Source organism: Schistocerca serialis, chromosome 8 (assembly GCF_023864345.2).
Source record: "Schistocerca serialis cubense isolate TAMUIC-IGC-003099 chromosome 8, iqSchSeri2.2, whole genome shotgun sequence".
Taxonomy (NCBI): Eukaryota; Metazoa; Arthropoda; class Insecta; order Orthoptera; family Acrididae; genus Schistocerca; species Schistocerca serialis.
In genome coordinates, this window is record NC_064645.1 from 518,877,985 (window position 1) to 518,902,258 (window position 24,274).

Here is a 24,274-nt window from a genome sequence, read left to right on the forward strand (position 1 = left end):
GGGACGGGACACCTGAACAGATGAGGGAAAAAAGGGGGGAGGTGAGGAAAAATGAAGGGGGGGGGGGATCTGACGAAGGGAGAGAACTCATAAGAGGGGGCATAGCTGATGCGAGAGGTAATGGGGAAAGGCAGAGGAGGGAAATGCAGGAGGACTCAGGGGAGAGAAGTGAGGCAGGGAGAGGGTAGGCGGGGAAAAAACAGGATGGAATGGGGAGAGAGAGAGCCCAGGAAAAGGACAGAGGAAGGGAGGGGCAGTTGAGGATCAGAGTTGATAGGAGGGACAAATGGAGGGAGAGAGGGCATCACCCGGAGGGGGAGTTGACGGAAGCCACCTTGGGAAAGGCGATGAAGGGTGTCGAGATGGAGGGTAGGGGGGACACAACAGTGAAGGCGCGGCAGAGGGCGGGGGTTGGAGAGGAGAGGAGCAACCAGGGGATGATGGGGATCAAGGCAGCGGGAGGTGTAGAGTATGTGGATATGTTCGAGGAATAGGAACAGATGGGGGAAAGGAATCAGGTCGTAGAGGATCCGCGTGGGGGACAGGAGGCGTATGCGGAAGGCTAGGTGGAGTTCGTGGCGCTTGAGGATCTGGAGGGACTTATAGAATTTGGAGGGGGGGGGGGGGAGTGTATATCCAGGCAGGACTAGCATAACAGAGAATGGGACAGATTAAGGATTTGTAGGTGTGGAGGATGGTAGAGGAGTTCAGCCCCTATGTCCGGCCAGAGAGGAGTTTGAGGAGTCGGAGGCAGTTGTGGGCTTTGGATTGGATAGAGTGGAGATGAGGGATACAGGTGAGGTGACGGTCAATGGTGAGACCAAGGTAGGTGAGGAGGGTGGGGAAGAGGCAGGCAGGATGGGCGCAGATGGTAAGGGAGAAATCAAGGAGCCGGAACGAGCGAGTGGTACAACCGACGATTATTGCCTGGGTCTTGGAAGGATTGATTTTCAGGAGCCACTGGTTACACCATGTGGCAAAAAGGTCAAGGTGATTCTGGAGAAAGCATTGGAGGGTAGGAGTGAGGGCAAAGAATGTGGTGCCATCGGCATACTGCAGGAGGTGTACTGGTTGGGGGTTGGAGCATATCTGCCGTGTACAGGAGGTAAAGGAGAGGGGAAAGGAAAGCGCCCTGGGGCACACCCGCAAAGGGGTAGCAGGTATGGGAATCGGTGTTATGGTTGGTAATATAGGAGGGGTGGTGGGAGAGGAAGGAGGCAATCAGACGGATGTAGTTGACAGGAAGGGCGTAGGTCTGGAGTTTAAACAGGAGAACGAGATGACAGACACGGTCGTAGACCTTTTCGAGGTCAAGGGAGACAAAAATGGTGGGGCGACGGGAGTTAAGCTGGAAGGAGAGGAGATGAGTGAGGTGTAGGAGTTGGCCATTGGCAGAGAAGGAATGTCGGAAGCCACATTGGGTATTGCGAAGGAGGTAGTGTTGGTGGAGGTGGTGCTGGATGCACTGGGTAAGGACGGATTCCAAGAGCTTGCTGAACACTGAGGTGAGACATATAGGGCAATAGGAAGAGGCAGCAGATGGAGACTTGTTGGGTTTGGAGAACATCAGGATACAGGAGGTTTTCCACAGGTCAGAGTAGAAGCCGGTGGCAAGGATTACATTGTAGAGGATGGCTAGGACTGCAAGGAAGGAGGGGGAGGGCAGTGTTTGAGGTGGCAGTAGGTAACACGATCATGGCCGGGAGCAGTGTTGCGTTTAGTGCGGAGTGTGAGGCTGATGTCACTATGTAGTGATGGGAGTGTTATGTTCAGATGGTGGTGTGTGGCCCAAGTACTGGAAGCTAGGAGCAAGGGGAGGAACAGAAGTATCTGTACGGTCAATGATAGGGAAGAGGAAACAATCAAATTGGGGATCATCTGGGATGGAAAAACATCAGATAGGTGAGAGGAAAAGTGGTTGCCCTTACTGAGGTTGTCAGGAAAGGGATGGTCATCAAGTAGGAGAGGGTACTGGGTGGTGGGGCAGTTCCCAGTAAGGCAGTGGAAAGCAGACCAATACTTGGAAGAGTTTATTGGGAGCGTGGTGTTGAGTTATGTATGAGTCTGTTGCCATGCGTGGTGTTTCATCACGGTAAGCAAGTTGCGCATATGTCGTTGTAATTGCCGGTGGTGGGTGAGTGTGTCCTGGCCACGAGTGCAGAGAAAAGAGCAGTAGAGGTGGCGGGATTCATGAAGGAGAAGGACGGCCTGAGGGGGCAGGGCTGGGTGATGAGGGCGGATGGCTTTGGTAGGGATAAGGACGGTGACGGCGTCAGACAAGGTCTGGTGCAGGGAGGCAGCAGTGCGGGAGATGTCATCAGGAGATTGGAGGGTAAGGTCATGGCCTTTGACCTGGGTGTGAATGGAGTCCCAGTAGGCATCCCAGTTGGCACAGGAGCAATCATGAACAAGTTTAGGAGGGATGTCAGGGCGAGGAGCAGGGCAGGGCTGGCGACCATTAGAGATAAAGAGGAGAACAGCAGCATGATCACGGCCAATGAGGTCAAGGACATCTGCGGTGATGTGCCCAAGGAAGTTGGGAGAGGCGAGGATCACGTCAGGAGTGGTGTTGGATTCGGGTCAAGTGTGCTGGGGGTGGGGGAACCGGGTCTCCCCTGAGGGTGGTGATAAACCGGTGCCACCGCTGGAGGTCGGCAGGAGCATGGCTGTAGATATTGAGGTCAGCGGCAATCACGTAGGTGGAGAAGGTGTGGTCAATTTGGGCCAGGAAATCGAATGGGATGAGGTTTCGAGGGCTGACATAAATGGTGGCACAGGTGACGGTAAGAGTGGGGAAGTAGAGGCTGAGGGTGAGATACTCAGCAGGATTGTTGAGGAGAGGTTGGGGCCGAACAGGGAGGTGCTTGAGGCAGCCTATAGCAACCCCGCCACATGCCCGAGGGTATGGGTTATCAGTGCGGTGAAGGGTGTAAGGAGCTGTGGATATGGAGATACGGGGTTGAAGGAAGGTTTCATTTAGGATGAAGGCATCCATGTGGAGCTGATGGAGGATGTGGAGGAAGAGAAGTTTGTGGGTGGGCAGGGAGCAGATATTATGATACAGGATAGTGTAGCGTTGTTGCACTATGGGAGGGGAGAGTTAGACAAGGGGGGTGAAGGTGAAGTGGGCCTGGTGTGGGTGCGTTGGAAGGGGTGGATGTTTTGGAGCACAATGGTGATAAAACGGATGATGTTCTCTGCAGTAGGGGGAGGGCAGAGCGAATTGTTGAGGTGGATGGGGTCATCAGCGGGATGGAGAGGGACGGTGAGCTCAGGGGTGACATGAGGAGGTTTCACTTTACACTTCGAGGAGTACGTAGGATGGGGTTTATGGGTAAAATCTGCCGTCTTGCCAATATGTAACAACCATTTGAAAACACCTACTACTATACTCATACTATATGAGTACTCATACTATATGAGTACAATGAGTATAATTCTAAACCAACAGAACTTCTTCCATGATATGGTAGGTCAGACGCATAAACAGTATTATTAACAGCAATTCAATGTATTGGTTGTTTTGAATTTACAAGGAAAATCGGCTTCAAGGGAATAGCGGAATAGTCAAATTGTAATAACCATGCATCTGACTGACGTTTGGCACCATCTATGAATTATTTAGTAAATATGATGAACAATGTACTTACTATGTTTTAATAAAGGGAGATATAATATAAAAATAAATATACACTCCTGGAAATGGAAAAAAGAACACATTGACACCGGTGTGTCAGACCCACCAAACTTGCTCCGGACACTGCGAGAGGGCTGTACAAGCAATGATCACACGCACGGCACAGCGGACACACCAGGAACTGCGGTGTTGGCCGTCGAATGGCGCTAGCTGCGCAGCATTTGTGCACCGCCGCCGTCAATGTCAGCCAGTTTGCCGTGGCATACGGAGCTCCATCGCAGTCTTTCACACTGGTAGCATGCCGCGACAGCGTGGACGTGAACCGTATCTGCAGTTGACGGACTTTGAGTGAGGGCCTATAGTGGGCATGCGGGAGGCCGGGTGGACGTACCGCCGAATTGCTCAACACGTGGGGCGTGAGGTCTCCACAGTACATCGATGTTGTCGCCAGTGGTCGGCGGAAGGTGCACGTGCCCGTCGACCTGGGACCGGACCGCAGCGACGCACGGATGCACGCCAAGACCGTAGGATCCTACGCAGTGCCGTAGGGGACCGCACCGCCACATCCCAGCCAATTAGGGACACTGTTGCTCCTGGGGTATCGGCGAGGACCATTCGCAACCGTCTCCATGAAGCTGGGCTACGGTCCCGCACACCGTTAGGCCATCTTCCGCTCACGCCCCAACATCGTGCAGCCCGCCTCCAGTGGTGTCGCGACAGGCGTGAATGGAGGTAGGAATGGAGACGTGTCGTCTTCAGCGATGAGAGTCGCTTCTGCCTTGGTGCCAATGATGGTCGTATGCGTGTTTGGCGCTGTGCAGGTGAGCGCCACAATCAGGACTGCATACGACCGAGGCACACAGGGCCAACACCCGGCATCATGGTGTGGGGAGCGATCTCCTACACTGGCCGTACACCACTGGTGATCGTCGAGGGGACACTGAATAGTGCACGGTACATCCAAACCGTCATCGAACCCATCGTTCTACCATTCCTAGACCGGCAAGGGAACTTGCTGTTCCAACAGGACAATGCACGTCCGCATGTATCCCGTGCCACCCAACGTGCTCTAGAAGGTGTAAGTCAACTACCCTGGCCAGCAAGATCTCCGGATCTGTTCCCCATTGAGCATGTTTGGGACTGGATGAAGCGTCGTCTCACGCGGTCTGCACGTCCAGCACGAACGCTGGTCCAACTGAGGCGCCAGGTGGAAATGGCATGGCAAGCCGTTCCACAGGACTACATCCAGCATCTCTACGATCGTCTCCATGGGAGAATAGCAGCCTGCATTGCTGCGAAAGGTGGATATACACTGTACTAGTGCCGACATTGTGCATGCTCTGTTGCCTGTGTCTATGTGCCTGTGGTTCTGTCAGTGTGATCATGTGATGTATCTGACCCCAGGAATGTGTCAATAAAGTTTCCCCTTCCTGGGACAATGAATTCACGGTGTTCTTGCCGACATTGTGCATGCTCTGTTGCCTGTGTCTATGTGCCTGTGGTTCTGTCAGTGTGATCATGTGATGTATCTGACCCCAGGAATGTGTCAATAAAGTTTCCCCTTCCTGGGACAATGAATTCACGGTGTTCTTATTTCAATTTCCAGGAGTGTATTTAAGCCATATCAACTAATAGGTGTATACAGCACGTGTCTTCTAGTGTTTTATAAATTTTAAACAATGTTTTCAAAATTCAAAAAAGTTTTACCCACCTGACGTAATTTAAAGGTTTTAGTAGTAATAACGGACTCACAAGGAGTGAACATGGAAATTTCATTACTTGATGATAAATATGAAATAAGTTGGAAGACAATGTAAGAATTTTACTTATGTTTCATTTTATGTAATTAAATTTGAAGTGGTTTACTTCCCTTGAGGTTTATAAGTAGTTCACATAGATGGCGCCATGTAACCAACCGATGTGTTCTCCATAGATCCCGCCTCCACAATCAGTAGTATTCAATGAACTGTGGATGAAGCCCGACCAACAGACATTACATGCATCGAAAAAAAAAAGATAGTGGTATGTAATATACAAACCATATAAGTTAAGCCATTAATTGCAACTTTTTTATGACACCATCTAACTATGTACTTCTTGTATTCTTAGCATTGAGAGTGGCTAGTTTCTACCTGAAATCTGGATCTGGCGAATAAATTTAAAAAGGACGACTGATAGCTGAATTCTACTATTTACAAGATAAAAGCATAGTTACTTATTCCTCACTTACTCGTTTATTCACCCATGGATCATCTTCCAATGATATAGAATTTCTCATCTTAATGTGATGAAGATAAATTGCTCAAAAAATGTGATAAACAGACAGAATAGATAAGCATTCCTCAAGGGGACATGACAGGTTGTCAGCCATGGCCTTGATGAGGAAAGCATCCTGCCATTTGCATCAAGTGATTTAGGAAAACCAAATCAGGATCTCCGAACAGAGAGAACTCCACCCTCCCAAATATGAGGTCACTGTTGTAACAGCATCCCTGTCTTATTTGGTTGGCTCGGTTTGTGTTCATTAAAATAAACAGTTTCACTCTTCATTGTTGCACACCTGAAGGACACCCACTAATGAACCTTGTACCACACACTTCCTAGTATACTCCTTGCATGAACTCCAGCCCATTTGAAAAACTGACTCCTGGCCACTAAACATGTCACCATTCCCCACATCTGCCTTCACATCCTCCCCTCAGTTCACCTGAAAAACTGAGTCAACAACCCTCCTCCCACCCCCCACATGATGAGAATGATAAGACATACTGTTATGCACTGTAGGTCTTGCCACATGATTTTCTTGCAAAAGCAATGCAGTATTGTAATGTGAGAAGGTGATAGAATGAAATTTTCACTCTACAGCAGAGTGTGTGCTGATATGAAACTTCCTGGCAGATTAAAACTGTGTGCCGGACCGAGACTCGAACTCGGGACCATTGCCTTTCGCGGGCAAGTGCTCTACCACTGAGCTACCCAAGCACGACTCACGCCCCGTCCTCACAGCTTCAATTCCACCAGTACCTCGTCTCCTACCTTCCAAACTTAACAGAAGCTCTCCTGCAGACCTTGCAGAACTAACACTCCTGAAAGAAAGGATATTGTGGAGACATGGCTTAGTCACAGCCTGGGGGATGTTTCTAGAATGAAATTTTCACTCTGCAGTAGAGTGTGCACTGTAATGAAACTTACTGGCAGATTAAAAGTGTGTGCCGGACCGAGACTCAAACTCGAGACCTTTGCCTTTCGCAGGCAAGTGCTCTACAGCTCTGAGTTACCCAAGCACGACTCATGACCTGTCCTCACAGCTTCAATTCTGCCAGTACCTTGTCTCCTACCTTCTACATTCTGGAAACATCCCCCAGGCTGTGGCTAAGCCATGTCTCCGCAATATCCTTTCGTCCAGGAGTGCTAGTTCTGCAGGTTCGCAGGAGAGCTTCTGTGAAGTTTGGAAGATAGGAGACGAGGTACTGGAGGAATTAAAGCTTTGAGGACGGGGCGTGAGTAGTGCTTGGGTAGCTCGGTGGTAGAGCAATTGCCCGTGAAAGGCAATGGTCCCGTGTTCGAGTCTCGATCCGGCACACAGTTTTAATCTGCCAGGAAGTTTCACATGAGAAGGTGATGTCGTTATCCCCTTTCATTATTAATCACCACTCTGAATCCTATATCATAACTTATCTTTGATTGTGTGGTGTGGATTACTTATGAAGAATGTTTTAGCTACCATTTTTAAATAGGTATATTTTAGTAATCTTTTTCATCTGTTTTGGAAATTTATTACACAGTTTTACTCTCTGATGTGATATGCTGTATCAGGTAAATGTAAGTCCAAACTGGCTGTTGTTACGTGATTATGTATAGAACTATTCGTGAAGTACGTAGTAATGTTTTCCTTTATATGCATAGCAGATTCATAAATGCATTCAATTTGTGCAGTTTGTAACAGTTCTTTACCGTGAGCCCAAATACTAATTCCAGTTGGGTTAGATAGAGCAACAATCAGTCGTAGAATTAAGTTGCTTTAATATGACATGAATAGTCACAACGCAGATCAGATTTCGACCTGTGTCAGGTCATTATCAATGCAGTGCGAAATTGTAGCAGTTGTTCGTGCTCAAGTGAATGCTTACACAGTTCAACCATTACTGTATCAGGTAAATGTAAGTCCAAACTGGCTGTTGTTACATGATTATGTAATGGTTGAACTGTATAAGCATTCACTTGAGCACGAACAACTGCTACAATTCCGCACTGACACAGGTCGAAATCTGATCTGCATAGTGACTATAAATGTCATATTAAAGCAACTTAATTCTACGACTGATTGCTGCTCCATCTAACCCAATATAACCACAGCCGTTGCGTGCACCCACTCCATGGAGGGCAACCTGATGCTAATTGCAGTTATTACTCATACAGCTCTGATCTGCAGTTTAAAAATTGTATCCATGTTATGTGCCTTGAGTCCCTAGAAAAGAGTTCCATAGCTGAGTTGAGTGTACATAACCCCGAGACATTTGTGTTAGAAAAAGATGATAGAGCCCTAAGAGCGAAACATGCAGATGTCATTCTTTTTTCCGGCATCTTTGTGTGTTTGTTCCATGCTAGTTGACAGTCAGTATACATCCCTAAAAATCTTTCACTTGTTACAGTGTCTGTAAATTTATTATCAGTGATTCAACATTGAATGACACTAAGCTTAATGAGAAGCTCAGACAGGCAGGTACTTGAGATGTCTGCAGTCTCAGAGAGCTGTGATTTCTGGCCGAAAGCTACAATTGTGTGAATCTTTTTGTTGTGGCTATCGCGACTCAGCATCTCCACTATATGATGAATAGCAAATTTCCTTCTCTGGTATTGTTATATTCCATCCTGGATTTTCCATTGTTTGATGTTTAACTCATTGAAAAGTTTGTAAATAAAAAGTCAGAAGTAGAAAATATTTTTAATAATCATTTTTTAAGTGTAGTAGAGAAAATAGGATCCATCTGTTCATTAGAAAATGCAAGGCTGTATATGGAAGAGGCATTACCTATTGAATTTGATAAAATTGAAATTCAACCCATCTCTCAGACTGATATAGAAAAAGTATTAAATTCCCTCAAAAGTAAAAGCTCATATGGAATTGTTTGTATTTTGTGAAAGAGTACTAAAAGCGTGTTCCAAACAGAGAAGTAGTATTCTCAGCCACGTGTGTAGTAGCTCACTGAAACAGGGAATTTTTCCAGATAGACTGAAATATTACATTATGCTACATTCCATCGATACTGGTCCCACAGATCATGAATGTAACATTTCATAATCATGTGGAATGTGTTTACCATAACTTTCATTGCACAATTTTTTGTTTTATTTTATTTTGTGTTTTGTTTTTTATTTATTCTTTTATTTATTATTATTATTTTTACTACTTCATATCTAAAAATTCGTCTTGAGTAGAAGAAGCTGTCATTAAGAAATTCTTTTAATTTGTTTTTAAATGTTGGTTGGTTCTCTCTCAGACTTTTAATGCTATTTGGTAAATGATGAAAGACTTTTGTGGCAGCATGTTCACCCCATATCATGACAGTCTGATTTTGCTCAGAATAGCGAAGATCATCCTTTCTTGTAGTGTTGTAGCTATGCTCTTTGGTATTATCATATTTTTGAATTGAGGTGTATTGTTAATAACAAATTTCATAAATGAATATATGTATTGTGAAGGTACTGTGAATATCACTAGTTCCTTAAATGTCTGCAAGATAGTTTTGGGTGGCTGCAGCTATTATTCTGATTACCTGCTTTTTTGCAAATGTATGCTTTTTCTCTTAATGATGAATTATCCCATAATTTGATGCCATATTAAAGGGCTGAATGAAAATAGGCATAGTAAGCTAATTTACTGACATGTTTGTCACCAAAATTCGCAAAAACCTTGCCAACAGCCTTGCCACAGTGCTAACACTGGTTTCCATCATATCACTGAAGTTAACCACTGTCGGGCTGCGCTAGCACTTGGGTGGGTGACTGTCCGGTCTGCCAAGTGCTGTTGGCAAGCAGGGTGCACTCTGCCCTTGCAAGGCAAACTGAGGAGCTACTTGGTTCAGAAGTAGCAGCTCCAGTTTTGTAAACTGACATATGGCCAGGAGAGCTGTGTGCTCACCGCATGCCCCTCCATATCTGCACCTAGTGATGCCTGTGGGCTGAGGATGACATGGCGGCCAGTTGGTATGATTGGGCCTTCATGGCCTGTTCAGTTGGAGTTTGGTTTTAACGGCATAAGTAGATCAACTAAAATCTTTCAGCATGTCATCAATGTGTTTCTTATAATTCAATTTTTCATCAATGCCTACACCCAGAAAATTTGAATATTCTACCTTAGCAACAAACTTCTCTTCAAAGTATATGTCCTTTATTGAAAAGAACTGTATATACTGTTTTTTCTCAGAATTTAGTGTAAGTCCATTTGCAGAGAACCACTTAATAATTTTCAGAAAGACATTATTTATAATTTCCTCAACTAATTCTTGTTTGTTTGTTGGATGTTGTTACTGTGCTTGCCTCATTAGCAGCTTTGCCTGTCTGAAAACCAAATTAACATTTTAATCAAACAATGGAAAATCCAGGATGGAATCTAACAATACCAGAGAAGGAAAGTTAACACTCGCCATATAGCGGAGATACTGAATCGCGATAGGCACAACAAAAATATTCACACAATTATAGCTTTTGGCCATTAAGGCCTTTGTCAGCAATAGACACACATACACACACTCACGCAAACGCAACTTGCACACACGTCTGTAGTCACATTGAACTGAAACCACACTGCGAGCAGCAGCACCAGAGCATGATGGGAGTCTGGGTGGGAGTAAGGAGGAGGCTGCGGTGGGGAGGGGGAGGGATAGTATGGTGGGAGTGGCTGACAGTGAAGTGTTGCAGCTTAGACGGAGGGCAGGAGAGAAGCTTTGGAGGGGTAAGTAGCAAAGAGGAGAGAAATAAAAAGAAATTAAAAGACTGGGTGTGGTGGTGAAATGATGGCTGTGTAGTGCTGGAATGGGAACAGGGAGGGGGCTGGATGGGTGAAGACAGTGACTTACGAAGGTTGAGCCAAGGAGGGTTACAGTAATGTAGGATGTATTGCAGGGAAAGTTACCACCTGGGCAATTCAGAAAAGCTGGTGTTGGTGGGAAGGATCCATATGGCACAGACTGTGAAGCAGTCATTGAGATAAGGGATATCATGTTTGGCAGCAACAGGGTGGTCCACTTATTTCTTGGCCACAGTTTGTCGGTGGCCATTCATGCGGACAGACAGCTTGTTGGTTGTCATGTCTACATAGAATGCAGCACAGTGATTGCAGCTCAGCTTGTAAATCACATGACTAGTTTCACAGGTAGCCCTGCCATTGTTGGGATAGGTGATGTTAGTGACCAGACTGGAGTATGTGGTGGTAGGAGGATGTATGGGACAGGTCTTGCATTTAGGTCTATTACAGGGGTATGAGCCATGAGGTAAGGGATTGGGAGCAGGACAGTGACTTACGAAGGTTGAGCCAAGGAGGGTTACAGTAACGTAGGATGTATTGCAGGAAAGTTACCACCTGGGCAATTCAGAAAAGCTGGTGTTGGTGGGAAGGATCCATATGGCACAGACTGTGAAGCAGTATAATGTGTTTACTATTTGTGCCATGTCAAAACAGCTCAAAATGCATAGGAAATTATTACTAGTTTAATTAATTTATTTTAATATTGTTGTTATTCCATCCTGGATTTTCATGATTAGTTTAATTGCACTGCGCCCTTAAACATCCCTCACTGCTGCATTTTTTTTCAGGTGATAATTAGGGACTTCCTGGATGAGCCAATACATGAAGTTCTGGTCTTATCGATGGGCGGAGCGGGTCTGCTTGTCCCAATGCTTGGCTACCCACCTGTGATTAAAACCAAAGCATGCTATTTCATCAGACTCAGAAAGGAAAGAGTGACTAAAGACAACTTCAGAAATATACTAATTTTTGGAGACATGTCTCCGAAACCTGTTCATGACTTATACGGAATGGTTGATGATGTAAGAATGAACAGTACCCACACATCCATATAATTGCATAATATAAGTTTTGGTGATACTGGTATATAAATATTTTTGTAATTATGTAAGCTTTCTGAAAAAGATCATCTACTTAACATTCATAGTTGTTAAATTTCTGGTATATTTCTTCACAAAAAGATGTTGTCGCTAAGCTGTGTATAAGTATATTGATGGCACTTTGAAGTTTAGCAGGCTTTATGCTTGGTGGTTGTGAAGAAACCAACAGAGAGTGATGTGTAAATAGAAAAAAGAAACAGTATTTCCTTGAGAATTTTCATAGGATCAGGTATCCCTCATTAAGAGTAGCACAGGAGTTGTAAGTAAAGAATGTGAAAGGAATGCTGTGTTCTATAAACAAAAGGAAAAGATTGGTGAGTGATATGCAAACTGAAAATACAGAAAAAAAACAGTGGAAAATAGTATTAGTTACTTGTATCAGGATAGCCTCTAATGTCAAATGTTACACACAGTAAGAACAAAATCTGAATTTTTTACATTTTAAATTCGAGTAGAATCCGTACAAAATTCCGTTAATGGCTTATACCAACATTGCCATACTAATTGGCGAGAGGTGGAAGGGAGGAGTGTTTAAGTATACAGTCTCAAGAGCAGGAACTAAACTCTATTTGGCTTATGAAGCTCTAAATGCATATGATTAAATTACCAGGATAAACATTGCTGTGAAGAAAGTCGTGGCTCTTTAAGTTATAGTAAGTAGCTGCTTTTAGTATTTTCGTGGCTAGACTGCTAACTGTGAATGACATAGCAGTTATTTGTGTGATATAGGAGTAGAAGTGCAAACAGTATCATGTGGTTTTATTTATTGATCATCTTTATGAGTATAGCTACAGTGATATGTCAGGCAAGTCAGTTTGTGATGGGAATGATAGGATAGTAGGTATGCATTTGTAAAGTATTAGTTAAGAAATTTTTCCAATTTCTTTGCATTACATTATGTTGACTATATTTGACACTAATCAGTATGTAGTTAATAATGAAACAATAATATATTTTTCAGAAGTAGCTCCTTATCACAATGTTAAGTCATGCAGTATGTCTACGACATTTTTCTAATTTATTACAACAGGGCCAAAACTTACAATGACATTGTTCCAGCATAGTTGCCCTGCTTTTCATGGCATTTGGTACATCATTGTAAAAGCTTTCCAATAGTCAGGGGACTTGGTATATCATTGTACAAGCTTTCCAATACTCTAAAAAACTTTTTAGTTGAACAGCCAGCCATGTATGCACCACTTCCTTCACCTCTCATCGAAGGTGAGTTGGTGGATCTTAAATCAGGTAACAAACAGAAATGCAATGGGGTGAGATTTGAACTGTATGCAGGATGCTCCACCATATCAAAATGCATATTCTGAAAATTTTTAGCACTGTGGGGGGTGATAAGGATGTGTGTTATGCAAAAAAAGACCCCGGCATTTGTTGCAAATTGCAAGCTCTAACTAATAGCCTGTTTCCAGACATGTTCAATAGGGTTCATATCTGGAGAACTTGCTGGCCACTCTAGTTGAGCAATGTCATTATCCTGAAGGAAGTCATTCACAAGATGTGCACGATGGGGGCATGAATTGGCGGCCATGAAGATGAATGCCTCGCCAATATGCTGCCAATATGGTTGCACTGTCGGCCGGAGGATGGCATTCACATTTTTTATAGCCGTTACAGTGCCTTCCATAACCACCAGCAAGGTATGTCAGCCCCACGTAATGCAACCTCAAAACAGTAGGGAACCTCCACCTTGCTCCACTCACTGGACAGCGTGTCTAAGGTGTTCAGTCTGACCGGGTTGCCTCCAAACATGTCTCCGATGATTGTCTGGTTGAAGACACTTGTGACACTCATCGGTGAAGAGAACATGATGCCAATCCTGAGCAGTCCATTCGGCATGTTGTTGGGCCCATCTGTACCGCGGTGCATGGTGTTGTGGTTATGAAGGTGGACCTCACCATGAATATTGGGAGTGAAGTTGTGCATCATTCAGTCTATTGGGCACAGTTTGAGTCACAACATGACATCTTGTGGCTGCATGAAAAGCATTATTCAACACGGTGGCATTGTTGTCAGGGTTCCTCCGAGCCATAATTCATAGTTAGTAGTCACCCACTGCAGCAGTATCGCTTGGGTGGCCTGAGCAAGGCATGTCATGGACAGTTCCTGTCTCTCTGTATTTCCTCCACGTCCGAACAATATCGCTTTGGTTCACTCAGAGACGCCTGGACACTTCCCTTGTTGAGAGCCCTTTCTGGCACAAAGAAACAATGCGGACATGATCGAGCCACAGTATTGACCGTCTAGGCATGGTTGAATTACAGACAACACGAGCCGTGTACCTCCTTTCTGGTGGAAAGACTGGAACTGATGGGCAGTCAGGCCCCCTCCGACTAATATGTGCTGCTCGTGCATGGTTGTTTACATCTTTGAGCAGGTTAAGTGACATCTCTGGACAGTCAAAGGGACTGTCTCTGTAATACAATATCCACAGTCAACATCTATCTTCAGGAGTTCTCGGAACTGGGGGGATGCAAAACTTCTTTTGATGTGTGTATTACAGTATGACAAATGAAACCATTATTTTTACAGTTGCAAGCGTTCAGCAGCCATTTGTTTGAGTTAAGGAGACTCATTATATTTGCTCTCAAGACATTACTAATTTTGCAAGTTAGCAGGTGAAATGAGCACTGTTTTAAGTTGTGTCGAAGATGACTGCTGTATGCATTTTTAAGTTTTGTCTTATGCAAGATCTTCTGCCTAAATGTTGTTGAAGTGTTATTGTGTATCAAAAAGTCTGGATGTCCATTCTTTCTGTATATATTTATGAAGCTTACATACTCCTAGATATATTTTATATGTTTTAACCATCCTCTTATAAATTTTATACTGGTACTGATAATGTACACTGCCTGAGAAAAAAAGTGAAACACACAGAAGAAGAAGTGAAACACGCAGAAGTGGAGGAGTAAATGAAATGGAACTTCATATCTTAAGAGGCATGTGATGTTACTTTAGTAATTACAAAATAAAAACAAATTTACAGTGAACATAACAGTATGGGCCCACTGTGAGGGACATCATAAAGCTGTTGTAGTCTCTCCTGAGACTAGTTGGCATACAGCTGTTGTAACTGGCCCTTGATATCCTGGATACTGGCACTGGGACAGAGTTACATCAAAGCTGGCCCCTCACATGTTCAATCAGGGACAGATTTCAGGGTCTTATTGGCCTCAGCAATAACTCAGCATCACACAGACAGTTCCATAGAGACACATGCTGCATGTATACAAACACTGTCCTGTTGAAAAATGTCACCATGATAATGACACCAGAGGATGCACAATGCCTGTGTCATACCATTATGCCATCTGAGTTCCCTTAATCACTACCAGCTGTGACTTGAAGTCAAACCTAATGGCTCCCCACAGCATGATGCCAGGGGTACTACTACTGTGCCTCTCCAGAACATTGGAAGAATGGGAACTTTCTCCTGGTCACCACCATACTCACCATAGATGGGCAGACACACACACACACACACACACACACACACACACACACACATACGTACCTACTCCACAAGCCACCATACTGTGTAAGGTTGAGGGTACCGTGCACCACTACCAACCATTTCCTTTCATGTGCCACTCACAAATAGAGTGAGGGAAAAATGACTCATAATGGTAGAGCGGAACTCCAATTCATTGTTGAAACATTGCAATGCCATTCATCAGAAGGCCATGCTTGCCGGTCATGCCCCACTCCAAATGCAGCCATTTGTGTTGAGTTGACAGCAGCTTTCATGTGATGATAATTCTCTAGTCCAACTGCTGCTGGTCTCTGACCAATGGTCCAAGGTGACACAGAGTGCTGCTAGGAGTTCATTACTTTATCACAGATATGAACAGGTTACAATGTGCTTGGCTCACAATATGATGTTTGTTGCAAGGTGTCCATTATTCATTTGTAGATGGCAGCTGCAGATAAGAACAGCTTATGATGTGCTTTGTGCTTAATACAGTAATCCTCCTTTGTCAGATGTGGTTGGCCAGTACATTCTCAAAGAGTATCTGCATCTACATGTTCATACATACTCCACAAGCCCCCATACAGCGCATGGTGGAGGATACCTTGTACCATTACTAGTCATTTCCTTTCCTGTTCCAGTTGGAGATAGAGTGAGGGAAAAACTACTAGACCTAATTTCTCTTATCTTTGTAGTCCTAATGCAAAATGCCTTCCCTCATGTTCCTGTGCACTCCAACATAGCACCTGTCACATTCAAATGCCCCACAAATCTGGATATTGTACAGTTCAACCAGCTAGGAGACCCATAATGAGACCCCTTTCAAACTCTGTCAGGTGCTGTTAATGCTGTCTTACACTATAGTCCAATCCATTAATGATGGCGGTTTGCGCCGGTCAAGGCACAGATGAGGATTCCGTTTGTTGATGATTCCAAGTGACTGTTGCAGTAAGCACATGTGCATGCTTTCCATGAGAAGAAAGCATATATATCCTGCAAATTATGTCTCTCACTTGCTTATGCAGAATGTACCAGCTACCACCACCATCAGTGATGACAACTTGCAACATGTGGAATAAAAATTCACTAAACTTGCTGTGATCACCCTTAATACTCGTATTAACCATGGCACTCAAAGCAGATCGTTTAGAACACTACTACATGCTCACTGGTCATCAGAGAATGCGTGACATAGATTCGCAGAACAAGCATAAGCTTGGCCCCATCACTTGTGACACCAACTATAGTATGCACCATCTCCATGTCCTTCACAATCATCACTCAACATCTGACACTGTCCACATCCCTTATAAACCCTACCAGGCATTGTAACAATGTTAGGCATGAACTGTGTTAATACCCTCTAGTGGTCATTGTACCTGCCACAATTTTAATTGTTTACATGATGTGTACAATTACATTGACATCTAATCATGTGTTCTAGGTGCTTCACTTTTTTGTCAGGCAGTGTATTTACTGGGTGCCCTAATCTCCAGCCAATGAATGAGCCTTTGTTGTTCTTTTGAATCAACAGGTGTTCATTCCTCTCTTAACTAGTCAGCCAGGATGGCCTCAAGTAGTTGTGGAAGATGTTAGAGAACACATGTACAGGATGAAAAATGCCACTTACGAAATGATTGGCAAGATGGAAGGAAAAACACTCCTCCCAATGCCTATGGGCGTAGAGAGAGTGCATGAAGTCCAACAGGCAATAATATCAAGGTAAACACCAATACTTAGTGTATTTCTTTACATTTGGTCCAATGAGATCTAACAGTCATTTCTATGTGCACATGTATAATGGTCCTAATGACCAGTTATGGAATCAGTTCTTTTCCTATGTAGCAATTTAACCTACATGGAGTTTCCTATAAGATTCATCTGATTTCACGGTTTCCTCTATTGAATGAAGATAGAAACTTGGGGTGATTTTTTTCCTTCTCTCTCTCTTTCTCCAGAGATAATTTTCTGGATCTCCTATGTCCATGTTCTTAATGCTCTCACAACCTTGAGGTACTTTTTACAGTTATGATTTGGATCAAAATTTTCCTAATTAACGTCCATCGAATGTACAATAAATTTCCAGCTGACAGTCAAACTTGTCTAATACTTCTGTGAGCATGACAAGGATTATTGCATTCACTTCTGTTGCTATGCAGTGACATAGTTGTGGAAGGCAAAGAATACAGACAAAATCTTTGACAACCATCATCATTAGGAGATCTAGAAGTCAGCTCACTGTTAAGAAATGCCCCTACATAGATGTACCAATGGAGTGATGATGCAGCAACTTGAAGTGTTGGGTATTGTGCCAGATATGAAAGTCATCCATGCATGATATATCATCAATGTGCCTCATTATCTTCCTTAGGTGCTACCTGAGTATTAGGATTTACAGTCATTCAATGCAGATGCAATCACTGTCTTGACTTCTTGCCAGAACCAAGATGAGGCTATGAGCAATGAAGGTTATGGACTGTGGATGCCATGCATGTTGTGTATGACAAGTGGGGAATCTGGACTGGACATGAAGTATGCTCGGATATCCAAAGTGGTTAAGATGATCACTCATGTAAAACAGGAAATCCAGGTTCAAGTCCGGCACAAATTTTTCACTTGTTACCATTGAATTTATTTCAATGTCTGGTTGCAGCTAATGTCAGAATTTCAGTTTTCTCAGGTGAAAATTGGCTGGAGCAATCACAGATAGTGATCATGTGTGTGCGTCAGGTGTGCTTGGTGTGTGTGTGTGTGCGTGTGTGTGTGTGTTTGTGTGTGTGCGTGTGTTTTCCTTTCTGAAGAAGGCTTTGGCTCAAAGCTCCATGTACAACAGTCTTTTCATTGTGCCTGTCTGCAACTCAACACTTTTAAGTGTTACAGGGTTTAGGTTAGCATCTCACTATTGTAGATCAGAAATGGAGAAAGGAGGAGTTGCCACATTCATCAGGAACTGTCATAAATTTAAGAACATAGACATTCATAAATTTTGCCTAGAACAGCATATGGAAGCATGTGCAACAGAATTAGAATTTCACAAAAAATCTTTCATAATATTAAGTGTATATCGAGCACCTGCAGGTAACTTTAATCTGTTTGTAAACCACCTTGAAGCTGTACTGGCCCATTTAACAACCAAAAACAAAGAAATAGTGGTTGCTGGTGATTTCAATGTAGATTTCCTTAAAGACTCTCCCAATAAGAACCTATTTGAGTTAGTAACACTATCATTCAACTTAATTCCCACAGTAAAGTTCCCCACTAGGATAACCACTTGCTCACAAACAGCCATTGATAATATCTTTATAGAAAAGTCAAATGAACAAAATTATATTATAAAACCAATAGTCAATGGCCTCTCAGACCATGACATGCAGTTCCTTCTGTTAAATGTTAATACTGAACAAGATATAAAATCTGTTAAATCTGAGCTCAAGAGGGTAATCAGTAAGCCAAAAATTGATTATTTTAGGACACTCCTCAGAGACATTCACTGGACTGATGTTTACAGTGCTCATGGCATGAATGAAAAATATAACATTTTTGCTAATAAAGTGCTTACCTTATTTGAACACTGCTTTCCCCCAAAACTTACCAAGGTTAGAGCAAAGTCTACAAAGAAGCCATGGATTACTCGAGGAATAGGGGTATCTTGTAAAACAAAAAGAAAACTGTATCTGTCAATCCGAAACATTTCCAATGTTGATGCTATAGCACATTATAAGAAATACTGCAAAATATTAAAGACTGTAATACGGATGTCAAAGCAAATATATTACAAGGAAAAGATAGTCATATCAGATAACAAAATAAAGACAATATGGGATATAGTGAAGGAGGAGACCGGTAGAACCAGACATGAAGAGGAACAAATAGCATTAAGAGTAAATGATGCATTGGTGACAGATGTGTATAGTGTTGCAGAACTTTTTAACAAACATTTTATAACTGTTACTGAAAAGATGGGGTTGTCAGGTTCGGTAGATGCTGCTATGGATTACCTTAGACCAGACATTTCAAGTAACTTCCATAATATGAATTTGACCCTCACTACCCCAACAGAAATAATGTCCATCATAAAATCTTTAAAATCAAAAACATCTAGTGGGTATGATGAAATATCAACAAAGTTAATTAAAGAATGTGATTCTGAGCTAAGTAACATATTAAGCTATCTGTGTAACCAGTCGTTTATCAGTGGAATATTTCCCGAATGGCTGAAATATGCTGAAGTTAAGCCACTGTTTAAGAAGGGAGATAAAGAAATAGCATCAAATTTCCGTCCAATTTCACTGTTGCCAGCATTCTCAAAAATTTTCGAAAAAGTAATGTACAGTCGTCTTTATAACCATCTTATCTCAAATAACATACTGTCAAAGTCACAGTTTGGATTTCTAAAAGGTTCTGATATTGAGAAGGCTATCTACACTTACAGTGAAAATGTACTTAATTCATTAGACAAAAAATTGCAGGCAACTGGTATATTTTGTGATCTGTCAAAGGCATTTGACTGTGTAAATCACAATATCCTTTTAAGTAAACTAGAATATTATAGTGTAACAGGAAATGCTGCAAAATGGTTCAAATCTTATATCTCTGGCAGGAAACAAAGGGTGTTATTAGGAAAGAGACATGTATCAAGCTATCAGGCATCATCCAACTGGGAACTAATTACATGTGGGGTCCCACAAGGTTCCATTTTGGGGCCCTTACTTTTTCTTGTGTATATCAATGACCTTTCATCAGTAACATTACCAGATGCCAAGTTTGTTTTGTTTGCTGATGATACAAACATTGCAATAAATAGCAAATCAAGTGTAGTCTTAGAAAGATCAGCCAATAAAATATTTGTAGACATTAATCACTGGTTCCTAGCCAATTCTTTGTCACTAAACTTTGAAAAAACACACTACATGCAGTTCAGAACTTGTAAGGGGTGTCCCAAGAGTATATGTCTAACATATGATGACAAGAAGATAGAAGAAGTGGACGGTGTTAAATTCTTGGGATTACAGCTTGATAATAAATTCAACTGGGAGGAGCACACCACAGAACTGCTGAAGCGTCTTAACAAATCTCTGTTTGCAATGCGAATTTTGTCAGACATAGGGGATATAAAAATGAAAAAGCTGGCATACTATGCTTACTTTCATTCCATAATGTCATATGGGATTATTTTCTGGGGTAATTCATCAAGCCAAGCTAAAGTTTTCCGGGCACAAAAACGTGCAGTAAGAATTATATGTGGTGTGAACTCAAGAACATCCTGCAGAAGCCTGTTTAGGGAACTAGGGATACTAACTACAGCTTCCCAATATATTTATTCCTTAATGAAATTTGTCATTAAAAATATATCACTTTTTCAAACCAATAGCTCAATTCATGGAATCAATACTAGAAATAAGAATAATCTTCACAAGGATTTAAAGTCACTTAGTCTTGTACAAAAAGGTGTGCATTATTCAGGAACACACATTTTCAATAACTTGCCAGCAGCCATAAAAAGCTTAACAACCAATGAAATTCAGTTTAAGAGAAGCCTAAAGGATTTATTGGTGGCCAACTCCTTCTACTCCATTGATGAATTTCTGAGGAAAACCAACTGATTTGTATATAAGTACAACATATCTTCTGCACAATTTCAGTGCAGTAATGTGTTCACTGAAAATTTGTGTGTGTGTGTGTGTGTGTGTGTGTGTGTGTGTGTGTGTAAGTATAACCTAACTTCTGCACCATTTCAGTGCAGTAATGTGTTCATTGTAAATAAGTATTACAGTAGTTGTATTACATGTTTCTTACCTTATAAATAAATAAAAAACTTTTTTATTTTAAATTCAGTGCAATAGTATTTGTAAAATGACTCTTAGTGTTCATTAAAAAATGACGATCATTCCACTTGGGACCTGTGGAATGGTACATTAGCTTATTTGTTTTAGTTTAAATATTTGTCATGTATTGTTGTTTTTCTGACATGTTCCACATCCTGGAGGACCTCCTCACTACGGATCAATTGGAATGAAAGTAAATCTAATCTAATCTAATCAATGGGTCATCCTAATGATGAGCTGCACTCTATCCTTTTCATGACATTTTTCATATTCCAACCTGTACTTTCTGTTGTTTAATTTTCAGATCACAATTACAGGTCTTCTTCACAGAAAAATCAAACTCATGCAGCTTTGAAAAGTCTGCAGTGATATTCTCCATCAAAGGAGGATTGGAACCTTTGTACAGTTGAAACAGTAGTTGTCAGTGATATAACTCCTGTGCGAAAACCACCACTTTACTTCAGCTCTCAAAACCATGAATTATACACACTATCTAACATTTACTGCAAATATTAAACACAGCATTGTCCTTATATTCTTCTTTCACTTTTTAAGTACTGCCTGTTTGACAGTACAAGGAGAGGGCAAATGATTCAGATTCAAACACGTGAATTTAAAATGATACATTTCACTACACAAAAGACCTGATTTTCAGAGGGACATGACAGATAAAACCACTGAGAAAACCATATGGATGAGAGTACACATTCCTATAGTCTAACTAAGGTGAGAGAGGTATGGGGCTGGGAGGAGTGGTGAGGTAGTTAGTGATGAATGTGGCAGTTGGAGAACTTGACTAATAAGGATTGAGGCCAAGAAGACTACGGTACCAAAGAACATAAAGAGGGACAGTCTGCATTGCTGTAATTCAGAGAAATCAGTGTTGGGGAGAGTTGATCGAACTGGCAAGGGCTGATAAAGCATTTCAGTGAAAGTGGAAACCATTTTTCAGGAAATTGTTGGACAACATAATTTCTGCTAGCTCTTTGTTACTGTAGGTATGTCAGTGGAACAGATCCATAAGCTCCAGTCATATGTTTATAATCAGTTTGCATTATCACAATAAGAAATAAATGATAAGAATTGTTTTAAAATGGAGATGTTTGTACTGTTCCATTCCAGTGCATTAAAATCCTAATTGAAGTGATGGAAGACATCTGTAATATGATGTCAAAACTTGTCATCATTTTTAATCTCTGCTAGGCACCTTAGTGAGAATTACATCTGTAACAGTTTAGCTGCTGATATGAAGTAGAAATAAATCTGAAAATTGATAACATGCAATAGTTTTGGCATTGTTTAAATGCTTATAATTGCCTTGTGGCTCCTGCACTGTGTGGCATTATGCTCTCTTGTCATGGTTCTTTCTACTCATTGACCAATGCACTTGCTAGGCAGGAAAACTGTGCGAACTGCTGTTAAAATTGGATCTGTGTATTGCTAAAATGAATATCTTCAATGTTTTTTTTAAAAAAAAAAACTCTTGCAGTCCATCTTAGCAGCTAAAATTTTGATGCGTTTATTTCAATGTATTCTTCCTGTGGAAAAAATTATGGGAAAGATTTTTATATGTCAGTTTTTCCTTGCTAATCACACAACTGAGCAGTATTCTAGGATGGGTCACACAAGCATTTCTTAAGCATTCTCCATTCTAAACTGATTGCATTTTCCTAGTATCATTCCAGTGAGCCAAACTATGCCATCTACTTTATCTACTATGAGATCATTCCATTCCATATCCCAACAAATTGGTACACTTAAGTATTTGTATGAGTTGATCCATACTAGTTGTGACTCATTGATATTGTAGTCATAGGGCACTAATTTTTTCCCAATTTTGTGTAGTGCACAGTTTTATGTTTCATTACTTATAAAGCAAGTTGTCAATTTTTCGTTTCACCACCAACTGCAACATCTCGGCTTATATTGTTAATTTTCCTACCTGGAGTTTCCATTGTTTGATTTTACTTTCAGTATTGTTACCTTGTGACCTCTTTGATATCAATTTCTAACAATACACCTTGGTGCTTATTTTGTAATGCACTCTTCTTACATGGTACCCTAAAACATCTATTGGGCTTATTATCAGTGAGTGGAACAACAACTCAATAAGAGTCTGGTCCAAGGAACAGAACGTCTTTCCCTATTCAATTCTAAACCCTACACCCTCTTCTCTATTCATAAAAAAAGCATTCTCTTATTCTTTTTTATTATTAATGTCTAGTCATGCTTGTTAATCTGCATTACCTTGCTACAACCTTTGTTCTCTTTGGAAACATCTAATTTCAGACTCATGAATAAAAGCAATAATGTTAACACTTTGAACACTAATTTAGAGTAAACTGGTGAAGGATCCTGGATCCTCCCCTGCACCATCGGCTTTCCTAAACTCCGCAGATTTACTGTCCCCTCACCCTCCACCCAACTGTTTCTGCCCCCACTGTCCTATCACTCCTCCCAATTCATGTCCTGTCACCCTCATTATGCACTGTTCTCTACCAACACACCCAACCATCTATTTCCCTTTCTGCTCCTGTCCTTCTCCACTCTTCCAACCCCCCCGCACCACCCCCATCTTTGCTTTGTTATGCTAATTAGTGCTATTCTGATCAGATGAAGCGCCATCTGTTGGATAGTTTTTGAACTTTTGTATTTTTTTGGTTCTAATAAAACCCCATGTTATTCCAAGCATGTGTGTCGATTTGTACCTCTCTAACTACATTATTCCGTGCTTTATTCAGTTTTCAAATTTATACTGACTTTTTGATCACCCGGTATATTAGAATTCACTGTAGTTGTATGATAAACAAGCTCAACTCTTAAAACTTCTACAGTAATATGGCTGTGGTACTCAGCTGCAGTCAGTGCATTAACATCCATACGTATATTGTTATGTTGTGGAATATTACTGTATCTTGATTCCTAGTTTTTCTTTCTTTTCATATCACATTAAAGCACTGGTGTAAGGTTGTTCTTGTTTATTAGTGGAAGGGTGTCGGGGAGGGAGCAGTTCGGGTGAGGAGCTGCATTAATTACTTATCGACTCTCACATAGACAATTCCTCATAAAATTCAACTTTCCAGATGAACTATCATCACCAATATAAGAAGAGTGGAATATGCTATGAAATTGGATACTTGAAAGTTGTAGATTTCGTTAAAAACCTTTATTTGGCCAAGATTACTTTGTAGAAAACAATATATT

General features: G+C 41.9%; 1 protein-coding gene across 1 annotated transcript in view; it reads left to right on the plus strand.

Moving 5' to 3' along the window:
* Positions 1 to 24,274, plus strand: part of LOC126417101 (dynein beta chain, ciliary-like) — a 159,384-nt gene that overhangs the window by 23,069 nt on the left and 112,041 nt on the right. Inside the window, exons 2-3 of the mRNA XM_050084996.1 lie at positions 11,453 to 11,686; positions 16,780 to 16,967. Coding sequence (XP_049940953.1) covers positions 11,453 to 11,686; positions 16,780 to 16,967 — 422 coding nt within the window. The remainder of the gene's footprint in view (positions 1 to 11,452; positions 11,687 to 16,779; positions 16,968 to 24,274) is intronic.